General features: G+C 41.0%; 1 protein-coding gene across 2 annotated transcripts in view; it reads left to right on the forward strand.

Moving 5' to 3' along the window:
* The window catches only part of TRMT11 (tRNA methyltransferase 11 homolog), an 81,926-nt gene extending 58,803 nt beyond the window's left edge, over positions 1-23,123 (forward strand). Inside the window, exon 13 of one of the 2 annotated variants that reach the window (XM_071549016.1) lies at positions 22,444-23,123. In XM_071549016.1, coding sequence (XP_071405117.1) covers positions 22,444-22,482 — 39 coding nt within the window. In that variant the 3' untranslated portion in view covers positions 22,483-23,123. Of the gene's footprint in view, positions 1-2,022; positions 2,399-22,443 lie in introns of those variants that run through there. The other variant, XM_071549017.1, reaches the window with a different exon arrangement.
* Positions 23,124-24,403: the final 1,280 nt, after the last annotated feature.

Here is a 24,403-nt window from a genome sequence, read left to right on the forward strand (position 1 = left end):
TTTTCCTCTCCCGGTGCAGCACAATATTTTATTTGCTACAAAAATGTCTTTGACAATTAGATGGGCACTTTGCTGCATGTCAGAAATCTAAAAAAATTAAAAGTCTTTGAGGGGCTTAAACACTGTCTTGTGTTTAGCTAAGATGAAACTTAACAACAACCTGGACTAAGATGAGTTTATACACAGGCACATAAAGCTCCAGGGTGGTCTTAGCGGGTCTGCTGAATCCACCCTTCATCTGCAATGCTCCAGCCGTGTTTCCTGCTGTGAGTTTGCACAGGTGTCTGCATGATTTGGCTCCCAGTATACTCATTTCTTGCGATGTGACACCAGACTGAAAAAAAATCACACTATACCAGCTTAGCCTGAGATCAGTTCACTGGGCTGGCAGTCAGGGAAAACCCTCTGGTGAACTGTGCACATCTGACACAAGAGTGGGGAGATTGTCAGGCTCAGGACCCCTCAGGACCATTTTTAGATATATACTTTTCAGGGCTGACCTGCCCTGAGCATGACATAAGAGAGCCCACACAGTAAGTCAGTGTTGGAACCGAGTTCTTGGCGCTCAGTCCTCTGCTCACTCTGCTAAACCACATTGAGATTAAACCAACAGAGGCAAAGAGGGAGTCTGGATATAAGGGAATTTAGCAGGGAACCTGCCTTGACTTATTAATGGAAACTTTTGAAAACAGGCAGCAGCAGTAATTTTATTATATATTTTTCTCCATGCTGAAACAATTTGTGTGCAGTAGAGTCATTCCCTGGAAAAACATTTCTTTAATTTATCTTCTTTAATTATCACTCATCTTTAGCAGCATCTGGTTCTGATATTTTATTAGAAAGTTTGCATGTTTAAACCAGGCCTGGGTGGTATTTAATTTTTCTTGTTTCCATTTTCTACTATGATGGTACTTCCCGTGGTGGGAAGAGATTGGCTTTGCTTTATTTCATAAGGCATAATAAATTATACGGCCTTTCTACTTTAACATCGTTATTACCATGTAAGCATGCTCAGAGACATATCCTGCAGATTACTTGGTGTATTTACTTGAGGTTAGAAGCCAAGCATTACAAACAGCAGACTGAGTTCCTATTGTGAAGAAGTGCATATTGCTTATGGAAAGATGTACTTTCTACCAAGATCTTAGCACCTGACTGGTAATGCTGAGCACCTTATGATGTCCAAAACAAAGCCTGATTTTTGAGAGAACTCCTTAAAATTGGGCCCCTTTAATATTTCTCAAGTTGTGCTTCCAAAGCATGAGGTACTTGACATCCAGCTCCCTGCTGAGATTTTAAGCTGTAGTTTCTATGAGTGATTGTGGACAGAAGAGGAAAGATTGATGCTCTTACGGGCCAGTTCTTCCTTTGTCAGTACTGCTTTTCAAGACTAGCTCCCTGCTAAGGGACAAGGTGTTGCTCAGGCTAAGGTTGACAAACCTTTTGTTTCTGCTGCTGATTCCAGCTAAAAGTAATTTTCTTTATGATCATATATAGACCTTCTCTACAGTAACCCACCAGTGTCACTGGTTGGTGGTCAGAAATCATCTATCAGATGAACATTTATTCACCTGTAACAAGAAGATACCTGTTTTTCTGAATAGGAGAAAAATGCCTTTCAGAGAATTGCAGATATAAGCTTTCAATTTTACATAGGAAAGAATAAAAAGTAAGATCATGAAGCCAGCTATTCAAGGAGATCTTTAGAGAGAAATTAAGGACAGCAGATGTCAGTTGAAGGTTTGTGGTACCTACAGTGTATTGTACTTTCGTTCCTGTGACATCTGCTTACTCAACATGCTGTACTGGATTTTGTGGTGCACACTTAGTTTGTGGTCTGCCTGTTTTCCCCATCATGCAATGTTTTCTTCTGGTTAGAAGGAATTACGGTCAGTGTGGTAAGGGTAAATTAAATATTACCTAGCAGTCGCTTGTCCTCATATACATAAGCCATTGAGTATTTGCTGTTGTCCAGCAAGGGCCGTGTCCTTTCTTACTGATGCACATCTATAACTTCCACAGGAGTCTTGAAGAAATTTCATCTAAATAAGCAGTTTGGTTTTGGAAGAGCCACGACTTGAAATGCAGCATGGAAAAGCAAGACTGTGTGGATACACTCAGATGATCATGAAGGGGACATGTGCTAGTACTTCTTGTCACTGACCCGGAATCGGAATGGGGGAGCTGACCAGGTCTGGCACATTTCCCATTGCAAATGTAATGCAAAATCACTAATATGCTAATAGATTAAACATGATTTCAGGTGACTTAAACAAGCCTAGCTTACAGTAGAGCAAAGGGCATTACCATCTTCAGCACCAATAGTCAATGCTTTCTCCTGGTGTAAGCTTGCCCCATTGCATCTGTTCAAGCACTCATGCTGACTATAGGGCTAGAAACACTTCTGCCCCTCTGGTGTCGGGATTCTGACGGACTGTAAAGCTCACAAGAAAAGAAGACAGTTTGGCTCAGACATCAGGCACTGTCTGATTCTCTTGTTACCATGAGCGATATGGAGGAGGCAACTGGGTCTTGGCCTCATCTTGGACACTGAACCTTGGCCAGCAGGGGGAGATTTCAAGGGTCTGGGTCTTCACTCTTGTTGAGTTGCCAGGGGCTACAGTTCAGGCAGGAAAGGCTTCACCAAAAGCCATGTTTGCATGCCTGTGGACTTTCCCTCAAGGATAGTGTGACAAACAATGCCCACAAAATGTCAAAACCACTTTCTGAAAACTATAGTATTGTTCCCTTTTCCAAAAAAGCATTTACAAAATGAGCAATTCTTCCCCGTTCTCCAAGTCATCCAAAGCTCTGCCCCTCTGGTAAGTCAGGACTCTGCTTTTGCAGACACTACAGTGAGCTCCTGAGTCTTGGTCTGGTGCCCCTGAACAGCTCCCCAAGATCTCCCTGGCTCTGAAAAGAGAGTCCTGCTGATGCAGCCAGAGTTCATTTATGTTTCTTGCTTGTCAGACTTTTGGCTCTGTTTTTCCCAGCCAGTTCAGTAGGCCCTGCAGGAAGCTGAACCAGACTCCTGGGAGCCCATGACTTTCCCATTGTCCTGTGTTAACTGCAGGGCTGGCTGACTTCAAGCCATTTTTCTTCCTTTCTGATTGTTTTCCTTACAGTCTGCTATTAAACTTAACCAAAATATTTGTGCAATAAACAGTTACTTGTACAATGTACACTGTTAAAATTATTGTGGGGTATCCATCACACCACGCACTACCCAGCTAAATATGCAATAGGCTGCTCTTTAAGCATCACATATACAGATGACCCTGAGACCTGAACTTTAGAATCCTGCAACATGATGAACACAGAATGACACCTGCCCCAATACCTGTGCTCTTCACATCAGACTAAGCAGTTTACAGATTCAGGGATGTTTCCTACAAGATTTTATTATGAAGATTTGAACTGTGGCCATGTGGCAATGTTAAGGTTTGGTCTTGGCTGGTTTTTGTCTTGTTTCACTGATTTTGGAAGAAGAGTGAAGATATCACCCAGTTCTGAAGTGAACTACAAACAGGCAGCAGCTCAGTTTAATTGAGGATATAACATCCAGGTAATAGAAAACTCTTCATCTATCAAATGGACTATATTAAACAGATGACATCAGAGTGTCATTGCAGTATCTAAAGAGCATAATCTTTTTATCCAGGTAACAAGAAAAAAACATCTCCAGAGTCTTTGCTGGATCTTAAAAGGTAACTGCAAAAGAAAATACACATGGAGAGTATGTACTCTTTCATCTCTAGTTGAGTCACATCCCTATTCCCCTCTGCGAGGGAGGTACATTTTTTGTAGAGGTAGTTTTATGAGGACTGTGAAGGGAGGAAGGCATTATGAAAAGGAGAGACTAGCAATCCCACTCAAGTTGAAAACAGGTGGGCCTCCCACTCAGAGGGGACAAGAGCTGCTCCAAGACACTCCTGTCCCAGCTGTCCCATCTTAAGGAACAACAAGAGACTCCATCTTCCTGGGGTACCAAACAAGTCATTTTTTTGCCCTGACAAAGGCACTGAAATGGAAGAAAAAAGCCTCCCTCAGAAAGGTGGAAAATGGTCATGTAATTATCAAGCTGGACCTCTTTTTTAATGTGCTGTGGTTTTCCGCTATCATGGATGTAAATTTGCCCTTGTGGTTGAAATGGCAACAGCTGTAAACTTCAAAGAATAAATTCCTCCACACTTTTTTAATAAGTGTCTACCCTCATCAGCAGACAATCTGCATGGTTCAGCTGAGTTTCTAATTGTCCAGTACTTTCATGCACGAAGTACAAGCTATGGTTTCCCAGGCTTGTTTTAGGACACAGCACTGCCCCATTAGAGGGAAATTTTTCCATATTGCTCACTGACAGGATATGGAAGGAGTGAATACTTTGCTGGAAAGACCTGGGGTTATTCCCTAACAAATTGAGTGTGGTGTCTGTGGTTTGGCACAAACATCAGCATCAATTTATCTCACTGTAGTCCAGAATCACCGTGAGCTGTCTGACTGCTTCAACAAACATGTAGTCAGGGTAGTGTAACCCTTCCAGGGATTTTTTTCTCTTATGTTCTACTGATTCACTCCCAGGGGAGTCCTAGAACTGACCCTTGGTAAAGCACCCAGTCCTTTCCTGCTCTGTCTTCATTTTAAACCATTTTCAGCCTTCTTAAGTCTGAAATTAGGTGGAGAAAGCAATAAATACACCATGATATTTAGGCCAGAAATCCCTGGATCATTTAGGGCTTATTTAGTATGCACCTGTTTTTACTGTTGAACATTTTTTCCCTTTCCTTTCCCTTTAATATTTTCCTCTCATATAGGGTTATTGGGTGCTGCTAAATATTGATTGTATTGTGTTTGTGTCTTGGATCATACCTTCACAAAATCTGGGAAGAGCCTTCTATGCCTTGGGCTTTCAGGAACAATACCAAGCAAAAATACCTTTTGCATTAAATTTGAAGGATGTGGGAACATCTTGACTTTGCTGAAGCTGACTTCAGGATCATAATTCCTGATAAATGTCTGCTCAGTGCCATGGCCCGTGACTCTGTGAATTTCCTGGATGCACTGAAAAGGAATTAGAATCCAGTTGCCCACTCAGAAATATCTCTTATGTACTGAGATATTTCTCTTGTTCTTGTGTCAATAGCAGTAGATTTCTTTTTCAAAACAGCCATTTCCCACTTTTTCCTTATCCTCTTCTGACTATTCTGAGCAAAATAAGGGCACCCAGCATAAGCAATGGGGATCTGATCCCAACACCCAGCACTTCTGGTTGTAACTGACAATTGAGATACAGTTTATTGCTTTAATAAAGCATCTTTGCAGGTAAAACATGGATGAACTTGGGGAATGCAGCAATTTGCAGGGCTGGTAGAGTGTTTTGAATTAATCTCCTTCCCTTACTCTCTATGTACATGCGTGGCTTGACCTTTATGAGAGATTTTTAAGAACAGATCGAACATATACTCTCAGTTGTATTTAGCCTGCCTTACATTAAAAGCATGGAATAAATGACTTCTTGAGATCCTTTCCAGCTCTCCCTCCCTGGGATGTTTATGACTCTCACTTTACTACAACACACCATGCAAAAATGTTACCCTGTGTTTTACATATGCTGCCTGTGAGGCTGTTTGTTCAAACTGGACCCCTCCCCAGGCAGTATGTCTCTGGCTGTTTCCAGTCTATAAAAGTGGACTGTTCTCTGATTCACATTGTTTCTTTTATGCCTGCTATATGTCTGCCATTTAGTTATTTTGTCTCCTTTTGGACAGTTTCTTATGCATTTCAGTTTGTGAAATCAGCTTTTTATTTGCTTGGTTCTCTTCTTAGTAGCTACAAGATCTAATGTAGGTCAATCAGACAGTGCCGAACAAGAAAAAGGGAAAGCTTTAAAGCAGGGTTCCTTCTCTTTTCTGAGCATAACCTATTCTGGGGATCCAACTCATCTATTTTAGGCACTAATAATGGGTGGACTGTTCAAAAATCCTGGTTTTACTGTTACAGATCATTGGGAGCCTTTACTGATGCAGTAAGGCTGCACAATGCCATGAATAATTATGATGTTGATTGACCTGAGTTTTCATATGGGATCAAGTAGAAGTCTGGAGGGCTGGTTTGGATCTTTTCTGTGGCTCAAGACAAATACCTAAGAGATGTTTGGGGTGGTTTTTCACCAGTTGTGTCCAAGCCCTGGACAAATCCACAGAAAGAGTGTTCAAAAGGCCCTTTTAGGAATTCCTAAGGAGGCACAGCCCCTGTCCAGGTCAGCCAATTGATGTACTTCATGAGACTCAATCACTGGAGCATCAGTGATGTCTCACTTACTGAAATGTTAGAATTATCTCCAAGACATTTAAAAAATAAATTTAATTTTGTCTCTGAAATTTAGTCATCTGACTGAATGGATCACAAGGCTTTAGTTTTGAATGCCTTTATTTTGTGGGAAGTCATTTTGTAGGGATGTTTCTACTTATGTCAAATAAATGTTACTGCTATTTGGTAGGGAATCCAGATATCACTGTCTGCATAAGAAAATCTTGATTTTTTGGCACACTGGCATGCCAAGTAGACATGTTAATATGTGGCTACATGTATACATTCTTGTAGCAATAGTGGATGAAAATAATAGAGATGTATTTACTGGAACATCTGTGGATAATTAGAATACTTATACCTGAAAAAAAAAAAGTTTTATTTTGCATTCTTGATCAATTAGAAATACAGTCCAAATCCTCTGGGGGAAAAAAAAAGAACCAAACAAAAACCCAACTCCATAAGAGCAGTGAATGATCAAACTGCAGTCTATATTTTTTAACTCGGAGAACATTGAATGAGATGTTGGTGAATGCCTTCTCTTGGTCTTCTTCAGCTACATATGTTGTAAGAGTACAGGGTAAATTAGCTCCAGGCAGATACTCTCTGTTCCAATCAAGGGAGCAGTAGTGGCACTTTGCAGTCACTTCCCGGGCCATAAATCAGGATTCCCACTCTTTGGGATGGAAGGGACTAGTCTCTAGCTGGGTCTGGTATCAACATAGAATTGGATGTAGCTGGTGTGAATACCTAGGCACAGGAGCTGGGAAGTACTCCCAACTCCTGCCAGACAGACATGGGCAAAATGCCCAGTGCTTGTAAAGTGTTTTGGAGTGGGGAGAGGTGACAGATAGCAAATCTTGCATGCTTAATACTTATGAATTACCTTTCCAAAGACACACTTCCTTCCTTTCAGCCAGCTGTTCTGCCTCAGCACTCTTAGCTGGTAGTCCTCCAGAGCTGCAGTGTGAGTTTAAATTAATTTCTTGAAAAATCTTCCTCCTTGCTGCAGTCAGTGAAATCTGCTGTGCTATATAAGAGGTAGTTGAACTGAGGTTATTTTCAGCAATTCTTGTTCTATTTCATAATAAAACTGAATGAGATTAAGACTGGTCAGTCAAATATCTTCACTAACCTGTCCATCCACTGTTTATGAAAAAAAAAATTTTTTTGAGCATTTTCATTTGTATTACATGGGTTTAGGCAAGGGCTTAATCTAATACTCAGCAACGGCAACAGAGTCCTTTTGACTACAGGATTGTGAGGGCATTGGATTAGCCCCCTACTGTCCATGTCTGTATTTTTGCCATGGAAATTGAAACTTGGGGTCCTAAATTTTAGCCCTCACATGAGAGAAATAAACAGGGGAAATCCAAAGGATAGAAATGGGAAAACTACTTGAACTGAGCCTTCACCTTTTTTCTATTTCTGAAAGTCTGGAAGGACAGCGAAAATTTTTGAGTGATGTAGGTACTCAGCAGTAGTAGGTACTTTCACAGCTCCCACTTATCCTGGTGGCTATCCCTATCCCTTTGTAGGAGGCTCATGGTCTGTGTGTGGTTAACTAGTAGAGTGGAGAGGGAGGACAGCTCTATTGTCAGTCTGCTTCTCTGATCATTCACACAGATCTTTACATTTTTAGGTGCCTCGGCTTCTTATAAATAAAATGGTAAAAATAACATCTTGACAAACAACCATGGTGTACTACAGCAAACATTCATCCATACCATTATCTTCTCTCTCTTACCACCCAGTAGCAGATTCTCAGAGGAGTTCTTGGTCACAGCCTTGGTGATTTATGGAGTTTTTAAAAGGTGATTGCAGATTTTTTTTTACTATGTCATCCCTTTAGCAGTTGAAGAGACATTAAGTTCCGTCCTCATCTGTCATAACTCATAACCTGGAATATTAATTTAAATCTTGTTGTCACTTCACCTTAGCACCCCGGTCTGTGATCTGCAACAGATATGTGCTCTGATGCATGATCCCTGCAGCCTGGTGGCTGATGACTCAGGGGAGCAGTAACCTATTCAACCTCTGCAACTAAATTTGACAAGGACAGTGAATCAGAGCCCTAAAATTAGGGAAAGTGAATGAATCTCTGTGCATCTAGCTGTGATTGCATGTCATGGATGTTCACAGGTTTCACATACAACTTCCCTCTCTAGGTTATTTTTATCATGTAATCATCTCTGTGAGTTTTGGAAATGCTTAACCTTTCCTTTCAACCAGCCTGATCATTTTATTCTTACTTAAAGACAACAGCTGTAAAGCATCATAGATACATTTATTACTAAAAATGCCCTCTCCAACTGTGCCATTCATTTAATTCAGTCTAATGGTCTTCCTTCCTTTCTCACTATACTGTCTTTATTAGGGTCTTCCATGATAGGTTTTGAAGTAGGAACATGAAAGGGGAAGCTCTCCAAGAATGGCATTATCTGCATTCACTTACAGATTTTATTTTTTTTATTTATTTCTCTGTTAAATATATTTCATTCAGAGAATCCCCACTGAGATTTTTATTGCAGAAAATTAGGGATCATAAATCGTCTCCCAGAAAACTATAAATCCAGTACTATTGAAACATTCCATGGGCAGATCTTGGCTCTTTGATGAAATCACTCCTTTTCTTGTATAATTTATGAGCTTTTTCAGCATGGGGGGATTTATGCTTTTAAATTGCTCACCAGGGTTTTATTGAATATAATTTGCTAGCAAATTTATATGAGCCAAATATATTGCATTTTATCCACAATTATGAGCAATAAAATTGATGGGGCTTTACTTTTCATTTTCTTCTGGCAACCAGAGGAAACATGAGTTTATCCCGAACTCGGCCTGAGGTTTCTCAGGGATTCATGTGTACAATTAAAAAAGAAAAGAGTGTAGTCAGCAAGGCAGAAGTGCCATTTTGGAGACTTTATTTGGTGTATGGGAGGGGTCAAGTTAGATTTCTCTTGCTCCAAAGGGACTGTAAAACACTGAGGAGCTGAGTTAAAACCACTGAAGCCTAGGATACACATTGACTTCTGCAGTGTTTGAATCATACTGTTGGGAGGGAAGGTGTGGATAAGCTATATAAGAGCTGCATGTCTTTCAAAGTCCCCTTAGATTCCATTGTCCTGTGATATTCTGATTTTTATTTGATTCAACCTGGTATATTCAAAGGCTCAGACAAAACCCCCAATATAACCCTAACTTCTATGATTTATTTTATTTACTGTATCTGAATTGGTTTCATTTGGTGTGCCAATTTCCCTTGAGGACTTTTAAGACTGATAGAAGAGAGGAATAAAATTCCACATATCATTAATCGCTATATGGCATAAGGAGCAACAAAAGTGCTCCATGTCCTGATTCTTAACAGGCTGTTGTTTCCAAATATTTTTTCCTCAAAATGAGATTTCTAAACCCATAGTTACCTTCATAACACAGTCAGATGCAAATACTGCAGCTTGTTTCCGAGTCAGTGTGTGACATTTGGGGTGCACCACACTGCTTAGCTGACAGGGTATGGAAGAGGATGAAAAATTCACGTGCAGGACTACACCTGGCCAAGACATCCCTCTTAGCAGGGGCTTACCCAGCCTTGAATTTTGTTCCATAGGCTCTCACCTGCTTTGCGCCAGCACGGATGCTGCAGCTCTACCTGCCTCTCTGTCCATCTGTCCCTCTCTGTTGCCTTCCTGGCCTCTGAACTCTGTCACTACGTAGAAACACTAAATCCTTACAAGATACACTTGTCTGGGAGAAGAAATGTTTAATCCAGTTTAGCTGAACTGGGGCAAGCTGATTTGTAGACACACATTACAGAGGAGTAAGGAAAAAGGCTGCATTTAGCTACTCTAAAAGTAGAAATAAGATGGTGGGCATTTCAAAAGCAGGAGACCACCAGCCCCTGGTCTACACCCTGTGGAGGTCCAGGGGACGAGGGGCTGACCATCCTCTGTCACCTCACTCCTCAAAGGAGGGAAACCACCTTCTGTCCTGAATAAGTGTTTGGAGGAGATGTCCCAGAGAGGATCCTTGTATCTTATCTCTTCTTTTTTGGCCATCTCCTTCACGTTTTACAGCAGGGGGCTCATTTTGACACAGAGCAGGTACCTTGAATTTTTAATTTGTACTAAAGGAAATTAAAGTTGCAAATTGAAATGGGAAAATCAAAAGAAATTCAAAGTTTAAGACCTACATACTCTTTGAGCTAATTGTCCCACAAGAGCCCAGACTGCTGGTATGGTCAGTGCATTAACAGTGAATATCCTGTCTGGCTCATGCCCATTTTTTGCCATAGCTGTATTATTATTATAACATTTTATAGGTTTTGGACGTAATGTGCAGAGTGATGATCGCTGGGGCCATAATAATGAAATATTACTTTCTTAATGAAATTTCAGTCCCAGCTCATTTCACTGCTGACATTGAGGTGACTACAAATAAACACTTTCCAGAAGAGGCAGTTAAATGGCTGCATAAGCAATTTATCAAATAATGTAACATTTAAATAAATAAAAAAGAAGTATTCAAGTGTGGTATATTAATGCCTGTGGCTTTGTTCCAAATAACCTCATGACTTGCCTTTCTAATAGTTAGATTCCCACTGACCAAAAACAAATCTCTCTCCAACTTGGAGAATTTTTATCAGATTTATCTGAAAGTCAGATTGATGTGTAGAAAACAAATGGAGTCAGCAACATGATTTAAATTAGAAGTCTAACAATTTAAAGTCTTCACTGGTTTCTCATAAACCTTGTTAATGTTTGGCATTGGGTACCAAGGAACTATAAATAACATTCCAGAAGAACATTTATATCTGCTTAGACTCTTGTTATATGTCTTCAACACAGCTTAAATAATGTCAGTAATACCTTCATCATGAACAGGAAATGAAAAAGTTACCCCATACATGTTTTGTCTTTTAATCAAATATTATTTTCTTAGAACTGCAGAACTAGTGGTGTTTTTTTAACATTTATTTTATTTATTCAAAACTTATGTCTACAATTTCCACTTGTTTTCTAGATCTCAGCAGGGTACAAACCCCTCCCATCCAAACAGAACAGTTTCTTCACATCTCTCCTGCAGTCCTTCCCTCCTACCCCTTCACCTCAGCTGCTGTTAAAGGCCAGGCTTGCTCCTCTGGGACATGGGCAGGGGCAACACCAGGACACCATGAGCTGCCTATAGAAAGAGGCAGCAAAAGGAATGAGAGAGCTACCAGTCATTTCTAAAATGGGGTCAGCTTGTAGTAGGGCAGGAGATGAGAGAGATTTTCAGACAACCACCCCACACTGCCCTCACTCATTTCTTATATTCTTAATCTTCTTTCTTACTCTCATTTTATTTTTTTTCTCCCGTCTATGTTCAAAGATTTCATTTCCTTTCTGAGAAAAATGGACCCAGATTATCTTTTCCATTTAACATATCCAAACACTTCTTTCCAAAATTCAGTTCTGTTCTGAAATAATCTGCTCCCAATCTGTTGTGTGGTCCTTGTTATTTTCACAGAATCAAAGAATATTCTGAGTTGGAAGGGACTCATCAGAATCATCGGAGTCCAACTACTGGTCCTGCACAGGACAGCCCAAGAATCACATCATGTGCCTGAGAGCACTGCCTAAACACTTATTTCTTGAACTCTGGCAGGCTTAGTGCTGTGACCACTTCCCGGGGGAGTCTGTTCCAGTGCCCAACCACACTCTGGGTGAAAAACCTTTTTCTAATATCCAACCAAAACCTCTCCTGACACAACTTCAGGCCATTCCTTCAGGTCCTGTCACTGGTCACCACAGACAAGAGATCAGTGCCTGCCCCTCCTCTTCCCCTCACAAAGAAGTTGTAGACTGCAATGAGATCTCCTCTCAGTCTCCTATTCTCCAGGCTGAACAGACCAAGTGACCTCAGCTGCTCCTCATGCGCCTTCCCCTCAAGGCCCCTCACCATCTTTGTTGCTCTCCTTTGGACACCCTAATCGCTTAATATCTTTCTTACATTGCCATGTCCAAAACTGCACACAATATTCAAGGGGAGGCTGCCCCAGTGCAGAGCAGAGCAGGACAATGCCCTCCCTTGACCAGCTGGTGATGCTGTGCCTGATGCCCCCCAGGACACGGTTGGCCCTCCTGGCTGCCAGGGCATGGCTGACTCACATTCAACTTGCCGTTGACCAGGACTCCCAGCTCCCTTTCTGCTTTCCAGTATCTCATTGTCTTGGTTTGAGATAAGCAACTGCCAACCCCCCCAAGCACAGAGAGAAAAGCCTCCCTCCTAACACCAGGGAAAGGGAGGAAAAGAGAGGGGAAAGAAAAAAAAAACACTTCAAACTGCATTTATACTAAATCTACATATATTTTTCACAGAAAGAAAGAGACAATTAGAAGAGAGTACAAATATACACTCACACAAGTCTGCAACAACAAGTTCCCCACCTCAACTTCTTAATGAACACACAAATTCTACTGTCCTAACTACACATTACTTAAGAAGAAGCTTATTCTCCAGGGAGACAAACCCAAGCAGAAAGGAGAGACCCAGAACAACACATTTTACTTTCCTGAGATACCCTGTGAGCCAGTGGTGGGCCTGGTCCTCTCCATCCCCCCTGGGACAGCATCGTGCGTCCTCCCAAGAGGAGGCTGAGAAGCGACTGACTTAACCACTCCCACACTGGTTCCTACTTTCCTGGAGATGATGTCATAATGTGGTATGGAATACAAAATTACTGGCTAGAAGAGGTCAGCTGTTAGCTCAGCCCAGCTCAAGTCAGCTGACAGCTTCGGCCTAGTCCACACTTCAGAGCCCAAATCTAGGCCCACCTAGGTGAACCCATAACACTCATTCCCCATTCTGTACATACATCCAGGATTACTCCTTCCCAGGTGCAGAATGTGGCATTTGTCTGCTAAATTTCATACAGCTGCTGATTGCCCAGCCCTTTAATTTGTCCCTCTACAGGGCCTCCCTGACTGTGAGAGAATCAACAGCTCCTCCCAGTTTTGTGTCACCCACAAACTTGCTTAGTATCCCTTCAAGTCCAGCATTAGTCATTATTGAAAATGTTGAAGAACACTGGGGCTATGTTGGAGCCCATAGCTGGCAGGTGAGATGAGCCTGGGTGGCTGTAGCAGAAAGGATGCTGCAAAGCACACTGTGCTAGGAGCACAGGAGTGTCCCCTTGACACACCATGGGGAGCAAAGGAATGGTCTGCATAGCCAGAGCTTCCTGCACACTGGTGCAGCGAGTTCCCTGGGACTAGTGCCAAGTGGTATATGATAACTCAACCCCATGGGATGGGAGAGAAACTGGGATAATGTCCTACATGCAGCAGTTCCCTCCAGCAGCTCCTTGTATGACATCAGGGAAGAATTGCATCCCTGTAATTACCTTTGCTTGTTTTCAGGCCCCCAGACTCCAAGTCACCTCATTTCCTTGACTCTCATCATGGCCTCTTGCCTTTCTTGGATGGCCCTTCCCAAGCAGTCCCAGTGTCCTCAGCTAGAGCCTGGAAACCCTCAGCCAGACAGCTTTCCAGGGTTGCTGTCCCACTTGTATCCCTCTCCCCACCCCCTGCAGTCTATATCTATTCCCATGCAGACTATTACACCTGTGAAGCAAACTCTCATGGCTGCATCTGCACCCAGCCCCTCAAACTCTCACTCTCATCCCAGTGAGGCAGGTGAGACCCTTTTCTACAGTAATGAAGTCAGCACACAGCAGTGAAGCTACACTTGCAAGTTTTGTTTTTAGCTTGGCTCCTGACAAGGTACTTAAATTCAGAAGGGTTTTAAGAGTGCTAAAGGCAGAAAAAGAAAGAATACAGACAAAAATTAAAAAGCCACAGAAATGCTAAAAGAAATATATTAAAGAGGTGGCAATTAGATTTAGCTCCTGAGAATGATGTGACAGTTTCAAAGGCAAAAATATTTGACATTCAGTAGCATAAGAACTGGTGGAAAATTAATTCCAAGACTGTCTAGCCATGAAGCCAAATGTCTTTTCACCTACAGAAGCCAAATACAAGAAAAACAAAACCTTTAGCTTGACCTTCAAGCAACAATTATTGCTGATTTATTGACATGGTTTTCCAGAACATGGACAATGCTTATGAAGCCATTGAGAAGACTGTATAATAAATTATATTTTCTTTGAGCTTCAAGGGATGTAGCCAATTTTCCACTTCAAACAAGCTCTGCCAGGGTGTCCTTTTGTTAAGTCTAAGAATTGAATTCAAACAAAACAACAGCTTTATTGTAGCATGTGGTTTAGCAATGGACCTGAGGCTACTACTCAATAAAAAAGAGGAATAATTACACACTTTGTTATGAAAATTACATGATAAGTTCATTAGAAACCTCTCTGAAAATAAAGTACATGGTAATTCTGTTTTCCACTACCAAGTTATCTTCTCACTGTGACTATTTGAGGGAAATTGTTGTGTTCTGCATGGCAGTCAGAAATCACTGTAAATTGCAAGGTTCCATAGTTCCTGCAGTTGAGGGGAAGAAGAAATTCTACGAGAGTTACCTTTTATTTTTGAAAGCCTTTTTTCCCGTTTTCTCCTCAAGCTATGATTACTGGTAGCAGCCATCTCTAAAAGCACCTCTGAAGTTATATGGAACTCACAAAGCTGAGTTTAGGCGTCAACATACAAGTGAGATTTTTGCAGTTTTTTGAAGTGCCTGTGTTCCATTCTGGAAAGGGATTTTAGAACCTAAGAGCCCAATCAACCACACAACTGCTGCAACATAGCAGGTTACCACATATGTGCTAAGTGGCAATAGGGTGCCTGCTTTCAGTCTGTGGCAGCTCTAAATTTACCTTATAACGTGAGAGGTTTAAATTAGGTCAAATTACACTGCACTGGTGTGCACCCAGACACTTACTGCCATTCAGTTTACACACAACCTCTGGTAACTCCTGGCTGGACAAGTCTGAGTAATCTGACCACGTGTTTGATCTCTAAGTACCAATCAAAGTCACCAGGGCTTAATAACAAAGGTCCTTCTGAAATTGTGCTCAGAAACTGACAATTGCTTGTGAAGCACTTATGTCAGATGGAGTTAAGGACATGCTAGAAATTTTAGGAATACAACAGTAGACAGCCTATAAGAAGGAAATACTTGCCAAATAAGCTGTTTGTCATCAGATGATCTGTGTGGCATGGGGCTTATGCTACATTTTATGATTGATTGTCCTTATGTAGAGGTTTATTGCTTTAATTTACTTTAATATCTTCTTTATGAAAAGTGTATAATTGGTGTGATGATGCACGTGAGAGGGATGAATTTCATTTATCACAGGCCCACCAATAATCCCAGTAAAGGAGTAGCACCTAGCACAATGACTTGTAAGGACATCTCAGCCCCAGAAACCTGACCATACTCCCCATATTTGGATGACAATGCTGAAAACACAACAAAACATTCTTCACCTTAGCACTGGCAGGCAAGAACCCAGAGAAGTCCTTGGGTACTGCCTGAGATACTTGAGAGCAGCCAGCATTTCCATGTGGCTGGTCACCTGTGAGTTACAAGCTGTTTTCATGACACTTGTTTTCTGAATTGCTCTCATTCTAGACAATTATCTCTTTGCTGTAAGGAAACCGGGGAGCCGTTTCATAACCCATTTTCTCCAGACACTGCAGAACAACAGTGGTTGAAAAAAAAAGCACATGCCTGTGATTTGTATGAGTGAAGTCATTGGAAGCAATTGCCAGAATGTGGCTTTATTCAGAGACAGTGTTGGAATAATTCTCTTTTGCAGATACAATCAGGGGTTATTATACCCCTGCTGGCTCTATAAGATTTGGTGGTAGATCACATATTTTAGCAATTCTCCACTGCCTTGCCACTTTGTTTGACTGGATATTGAGCTCCCAGTCTGCCAGCTGTCCAGAAATCCTGTACGAAAGCCACTCAGCGTAAGTGGCCACAGTCAACTTGCACATTTGCACAAGGAGTCTTGCAGCTGGGACTTGTACTTGCAGTAAATGCTTCAATCAGTTGCTGTTAGAACTGGGGTGAAATCAGACCATTCTGGATTGCCAAGTCTCCTTATGCTATCTATATAGCATATGTACATCTTGATTCAACCTGACGTTAATCTGGTAGAAATAATAGACTGAGTATGAATTGATTCAATGTAAACATCAAGGACTTGTGTAGATTTTAAATAGCTGATTCCTGGTCCATATTGATGAAGCAGATTAATATTAGCATACTGCATTCTGAAATTAGGAAGCTGCTACAGACATTTATGGCCAGTAACTTTTAGTTGTTAGGTGAACACTTCAGAAGAAAAAAAAATTTTATTTTTTACAGCAGTGTAAGGAGAAGGCCTACAATGTCTCACACGAGCCAAAAACTGAGCAGTCCCGCTCAGAGGCTGATTTAAAATTTGCTCTAGCCCACATCCAAAGCCACACAGGGAGTCAGTGAGAAGAGCCAGGTGAGAGCTAAGGAGTTTCTAATCAGTGCTTGTGTTTTCCCACTTCTAACCCTAGCCTCTGGATTAAATATAAAGTGAGCTGTCAAGTAAATCACAGAATCATAGAATCATTTAAGTTGGAAAAGACCTTTAAGATCATCGAGTCCAACCGTTAAAGGCACTCACGCCATATGCTAGAAACATCACAAAGCTTTGTTGGCCATATAAAAATTACTGCACATGGGAACAATAACTCTTTCTTGAAAACCAAATAACTATTCTGATCTAAATCAATCAGATCTGAGAAAGACAGAAAATCCACCCCTTTCAGGATATGGTCATTGCACAAGTGTTAGGAATATAACAGAGATTTAACAAACCACAGTCTCTGGTACCTGCCCTTCTCAGAGCTATTGCTTTTAAGTGTGAGCTGTAAGATCTCTTCTGCCAAGATTTTAGCCCAGAGGAAATATTCTCCTCAGTTATGTAACCCTTTACAGGTCAAAATCCTTAACTGAAAGCTAGTTCTCTTGACTGATGAAGTGACCACTGAAAAGCATATAATGAATTGTCTGTCAGATTTTTTCTTGCACTTTTTCTCCTTCATTCTTCATTTTCAGTTTATGATAACTTGAGAAATAAATTCAAGACAAATAATTTATAGAAGGCTAGGCAGTTCCTGCTTTTTCAGATGTGTAATGTAAATTCTAATGGTAACGGTTTGTCTTCAGTTTCTAACTGGAAATTATTTGAAAGCATAAAGACAATTGTGTATGGATAGGTCTAATTTGTTGTTTGTATTTAAGTGGACTTTCAGAGACTTTTGAATATATTGGAAATAAAAAACAGCAACAGAAAGGAAGACAAGAAAACCTACTCACCTCATAGAGAAATGACAGGCATATATGGGCCAGGGGATTTAACTTTTATTTTCACCCTACCTTCTGTAATGAGCTTAACTAATTTCTGTCTAGGACTCTCAAATCCAACACAAACCAACAACAATAACAAGATTCCTGTCTTGCCAGAGCTTTTTCTGGTAGGATAGGGGTGCCTGAGAAGGAGAACACAAAGCCCTCTTCTCCACTTGGTCATTCTGAGACATGTCTGCGAAGTGCTGTCGTGTCCCTACTGACACCTCAAATGACCCCAGCTGGTGCCACAGCTGCTCCATGTGACACTTGGATCTCTCTAGCTCCCCTTAAAAACAAATGTCTCCCTGTGGGCTGGAATGAATGAGCCTGATTAGCTGTGGTTTGTATCCCATCGCTGAGCAGGCACCAGCTCTGACTGGAACCCCTCCTGGGAGTGGGGCATCTCTGGGGCCCTGCTCATGTGTGTGCTCACCCAGCTATGCTAAGGGCACCCTCTCCCTCAGCCAGGCATGGGCTCCCTAACCAGGCTCAAGGACAGCCAGCATGCAGCTTCAGAGGTGGCTTGAACAGAGTGGAAAGAGGGCAGATGAATGTGCGCACAGGTAGAGTGGCTGCAACCTTTCCAAGGCAGCCAAAAAAATTCAGTTTCAAATATTATAATTGCAAAGGAAATGTTGTATGTAGGAAAATATGGAGAGAAAAGAGAGTTATGGGATAACCAGGAAGAATACAGCAAAGTTAAGAGAGTGGGATGGATTTGCAGCTGGGCTCTTCAGCCACCAGTGTGGTTATTATTAAATGTTGTAAACAGAAGTCAAAATAGAATCATATGACAGCAAAATTTAAATTTTAGAAGTGGTTTGGGTTTGTTTGCTTGCTTGTTTGTTTGTTCAGCCAGCATTACACTGCTTTATTCTTATCATGCTGCCTGAATATTTTGCATCCCTAGCACTTCCTCAACAAAAATCTTGCAATCTGATCAAAGCCAGTGAAGGGAAAAGGTCAAAGCACAGGTTATAATGCATGCAGCTCCAGGGAGCTCTGTGTCACACATGCATGTATGTATATAAACAAAATCCCCTCTGTATGATGCACTGACAGTGGATAAGATTCATGGAGTGTTCTAATGAGAAAGCAGTACTGTGCTGATAAAACTGTGTGGTGGTGGTGAGATAAGAACTGCAAAATGACAGCTGCAGAGCAGAACCTTCCCAGGCAGGCCTGGATACTTGTTGCCATGCTGACCTGGACCTTGCAGCTATTTTTTTCACATAAGGCAAAAATGCTGGGAAATGTTTTAGATTTTTCCTAAATTGTAGCATAAAAAGCAACTACAATAGCCCCACTGCCTGATTGCTTGTGACATTCCTTGTGTGGCTCCCACTTACCACTGAAGAGCTGCTGGAGCCACTGCATATCTTGCTGGGCATGAGAGGGGGCTGTACTTTCAAATATAAATTTGTATATTCATAGATTCATAAAGTATAAGGCCAGTAGAAAGCATCACAATCATTGGTTCTGACCTTCACCATGGGGGTCATGAAGTACCATATATAAGTGTATACACACACACACACACACACACACACACACACACACACACACACACACACACATATGCATATATATTTATATATATAAGAATCACTAAGTGTCAGTTTATGGAGCTTGACTCAATTTTATCTGATTCAAAAATCAGACTACCCTGTTACTTGTCTTTTCCTCCTCACTGCCTACAATCTTTATTTGGCTTCAGTGCACTTGTCTTTCTCAAACTTTTCTCCATATTCATGCTATGTATCTGTGTGTAGATGTACCTTCAGACCCAAGGTCTGCTGCCTGCCCAGCGCCATGCAGAGTTTGCTGGGGGAATCCACCAAACCATGCTTCATGGCCAAAGCCAGCTAAACTTGTTCCCCAGTATGAGCAGCTATACCTTGCCTGTGCAGTGTCATTGAACCAAGCTGCCTAGGAAAACTCAAAGACTAGGAGGCTGTTTCTAGCTCTGCTTTGCTGTTTTGTTCCCAAAAATTCCTTGCCGCCTTCTCCCTCTCCCTCAGACATTTTCCCTGTTTACTCTCCAGTCACAGGCAGTATGTCCTCCTCTGCTGCCTTGACTCTACTGCTTGGATGTATTAGTGCTTAGCCACCTGATTACTTTTAATTCCAGGGCAGTCTCGTGGTGTAATGGTGAGCACTCTGGACTCTGATCACAAGGTTGTGAGTTCGAGTCTAAGTGGAGACTGTGCCGGGCAGTTAAATGCCTCCCTGCCATCTGATCCGGTCAGATCTCAGATGCTCAGCAGGGTCAGCCCCGGTTAGTACCGGGTGCTGTAGACAGTCCTGAGGACTTCACTGTCACTGTCCAAGCTCGCTTGGCCGTGGCAGATGGACCTTGGGACTTAAACGGTGAAGCCAGTTCTGCGCACGCTGTGCCTCACCTAAAAAATCCACTGCGCAGGCTCGAAGAGCACACCCCCACTCGGGGAGAGTCCGTCCCCAAATCTTCGTTTGCAAAGTTTGGCCATACATACACATACATACATACTTTTAATTCCTTTCTTCATTCTATTGATTTTGCCATAACTGAATCCATCTGTTGTGTCTGACCGATGGGAGCATAGGAAGGCTGTTTTTCAAATGGCTTCTTTCCTCCTTAATGGGGTGGTGTTTTACAGAACTCAGCATGAGACTTTTGGTGCTGTCTAGAAATTTCCACAGAACATGTTCTGTATCATTTCATTACCATTCAGCTATTTACTGGTTATTATTAACAAATTTGATTACAGAGGGTCAAAACGTATGTAAAATATACAGTGTTCCCTTTCCCCTGTTCCTCCAAATAGCTATTTGTGCCAGTCATGTACTGTGCTCCAAGCCAAAGACAGTCCCACAACTGCCAAAACCACAGTTGAAGCAGAAGTCTCCCATATTTTCATCTTTCTACTTGCTCCTTGGTGAACATCCTCAGCTTTCCTTCAAACTGCTAGGTCCATTGTCTCCATGACCTGCTTGGCCTATGCAGCCTTCTGGCTGACATTTTGATACAACATATATGATGGAAATCAGCGTTTTAATTTCTGTAATAACTGCTACAGTACAAAAGTATTGCTCAGAAATGTTCTATTACTGTCTGGAGTGTTAAGTTTTTATGGTGCCATATACATGTGCAGTATGGACAAGTTACAGTTGCCATGGGAATGTTAGTAATGAAATTCTTGAGTTCTCAGTGCTTAAAAAGTCTCGAATGAGTTATAAAGGAGACTTGTTTGCCTTACATTTCCTTTGTCAAAGGCAGAAAGAAACCACACCCACAGCCCTTTGTGACAGAATTTGCCCAACACCCTCCATCTTAGTGCTTTTTTTGACTTTTTTATTTTTATTTTGCTGTATACAAAAATAAGCTTTTGCTGTTTATCCATATTTTGGGGGTTTTTTTGTTTGTGGTTTTTGGGGTTTTTTTGTAGGTCTACTCAGTACTGAGTCTGAAATGCTATTGGAAGTCTGAATGAGGTTGAGGTAGGGAATTGGAAAAATCCAGATTATAATTCAGGCAGAGTAAACCAGTTATGCCAGAATATGTAAACATCAGGTCTGGTTTAGGACTTCCAAAGGAGAATTTTAGCCCTCATAAGTATAAAAATTTTCTGTTTTAAACTGAGGATTGCTTCCATGTAATCTCCCATTTCCCCACTCCCACTAGTGCACATCACTGGGCATTCGTCAGCTTCCTCTTCTCGCTCAGCAAGACAGCCCCTTATTATGAACCAGCAGGCACACTGAGATAAACTCATGAGAGTTTATTCAATTCCCACAATGTTAAGTGGAAGATGACTTTACTGTTATCACAGCCCAATGCTGTTGTTGTTTAACTGGAAAATCCTATTTGAGAACTAGTTTTGGAATGTGTCTGATACTTCTGATATCCTCCCTGCTTCCTAACCCTGATTAAACTTAGCTCTTAACCTCCTTTTAGCAGGAAAGAAATAAGATTGAGGGCCTGAAGGCAACAAGCAATCACATACCACCAGGGAAACAGTTCATTTTTTTCCTAGTAAGAGAATAGTCACTGGAGCAGAACAACAGGAATTGTAGTGTCTCAGGCTAGAGTAGGAAGGATGCTTAATAACCTGTTACTCTCAAAGCTGTAATTTGGGGGCTAAATACGCATCTGGTAGGAGTGTATTTGTAGGAAAGCCAAGGTATTTGTAGAGCTTACCACTGCTACATAAAATGCTATTTTGCACTCAGGAAAGACATAAGGTTGTGTTTCTGTTTCAAGCACATACCTAGACATATGTACAAAATACAAAATCATAGTACTGCTCTCCAGTCTTTGAAAACTGCATTCATGTCAGTACATAGCTTGGAATTGTAGGGATGAATGCAGTGCTTGGAACAATTACGGAAGCTGCAAAATAATTATTGGTTTCTTTGTGAGGGAGCATGAAACTCCTTAGATTAATTCACTGTCATTATAGAACAGTATGATGGTCAAGAGTCCATGTGAAGGGGGACATGGGCAATTGATATTAAGTGTACAGGCCTAGGGATAGGAAGAGAAAAAAAGGATATAATGGAGCTGTGGTGAGAGATGGAGAGAACAGGGTGTAGTCTGAAGTTAGTTGAGAAAGTGAAAAAAAATAAAAGAGGGGAAAGAAAAGACAAAAACAAAGAAGAAAAGAATGTATAAACAACAGACACGAAGAGAATTCAGAAAATGGGTACGACAACTTACAATAAGGTTGATTAATGTATTATTTAGCCTTTAACATTGACCAAGAATTAATACTCTGAAAATGAGCATACGTGCCTCCAATCTGCTTTGTCTTCCAGAGTGCTCCTTTATGGACTGTGGAAACTTGGATGTATTGAGGAGGTTGGACAGGAAACTGTGGAGAGTAGATGTCTCTACTGGCCCAACGTTACCACACAGTCTGTGTAATAATCAATAATCAAGTCTCAGAATCTGGAGAAGAAGCAGTCATTTTGGAAACACTAATATGCAGGACTTGAGTGTGAAGAAAGGGTTTGGATGAAGCAGGATAAGAAGAGGGACCTAGTGATCAAATGATAGTAGGAAACTGACAGAAATGTTTAACCTTTTATTGACATGTTCTCACTCATTTACCCAATAGCAATATACAGACATGTAATTTTTTGTTTACAGAACCGATCCAATATTGATTTAAGCAAAGGAAGTATCTTCAACGAAACGTGTATTGATATTTGTTCTGGTCCAGATTAAAAGAGTACCTAAATTTAACCCTAACCCTAACACTTACAATGTCTATATTTATATAAATATAAATTTTTATATATGTCTTATTTTTTCATTTGTTGACAGTAAAGCAAGCAAAAAGGGGTAGGAAGGACAATGGTTCTAGGGGACACAACTAAAATTAATTTCTGAAAATGTCACTGACTTGCTTTATATATGAACTTCTATTTGAGAAAAATCAACATAGAACCAGAGGAAAAAAAAGAAAGAATAATAAAACATTACTGAATTACACTATGAATAGCATTGTTTAAATGAGTTGTTTCATAACTGTGATTTACATGTTCTTTTTCTAATCATTCCCAATACATGTCCTCTACTGGACAGTGTTAACCTTTCAGCTCAGAGAATATGAATTCCCAGTTTCAAATGTCATTTGAATTCCTAAATCCGTAACCTTTTAGGGTTCTCATTACTTCTAACCAAGCTGACTAACTTCATGAATGGGACATACATGATTGGTTACAGCAGTGAAATTTGGCTCAGTTGAGCAGGTCCTTGGCTATCAAACTTCAAAGGCATGGTGACAGCTCTGCCAGTCAAGGGCCTGACTTGTAAAGTGCCACTGGCTTAGACACCTCTAAAATGCTCTCAACATTTTCTAAAGGTTTTGGCAGCTCTGTGAGCGTGATACCTTGTGGAATTGCTTAATATCTAAAAAAATTGAGTCCTAAATTGATTTTGTAATGGGTTTTTTGTTGGGTTTTTTTGGAAGATTTTTGTTTTTGTTGTTCGGATTTTTGGCTGGTTTCCTTTGTCTCTTGAAAAATCACAGGAAAATTCACAATGCTGTTAAAGCTGCTGCTAAAGCTGACAATGGGGCATAACCAACCCCATCCCCTCCCCCAGATTTCGTGATTCAGATAAAATGCAATGACATCCAAATCAACCTCAAGTTGGTTTTGTTTTTGCAAAACCAAAACCTGAGTGATGAGGTTTTGCAACATTTAAACCCAACCCACTGCAGTTTGTCCATTATAGACATAAGACTGAACCCAAACCCTTTTATCTGGGCTCTCTATTCCCTCTAGACTTTGGTGGTTTGGCTAAAAATGGAACCCAGATTTAAACCATCTCCCATTTGGGTTGTGCAAATCACAACCCAACTAATGTAGTTCTTCAAAACCAAAACCATAACATGGCCTTCTTGTTCTATCCCTAATTAAATTAAATGTTTTGTGTCCAGAGCATTATGGAGACTGAAATGTACAGAAGAATGTTATCAGCATAACACAACCTTCTATTTTATTCATTCCCAAAGGGCCTCATCCTGAAATCACAAAGACTTCTCTCACCTCATCAGACTGTCCTTGTGGACACTTGGCAAGATGCTTCTGCTTTGAAGAGGGCTGTTACTGCTTTCTTTGAAAAGAGTGAATTAACTTTCATTGCGTTCAAGAGCAATGTACCCTTTCTGTTTTGTATTTTCTCGGTACTTCGTTATCCCATATATTTGCAGGTCATGAAATTTCTTCTGTTTCAGGAGAGGCTGAAGAAGGGTGGAATTGGCCATGT

Source organism: Pithys albifrons, chromosome 2 (genome assembly GCF_047495875.1).
Source record: "Pithys albifrons albifrons isolate INPA30051 chromosome 2, PitAlb_v1, whole genome shotgun sequence".
Taxonomy (NCBI): domain Eukaryota; kingdom Metazoa; phylum Chordata; class Aves; order Passeriformes; family Thamnophilidae; genus Pithys; species Pithys albifrons.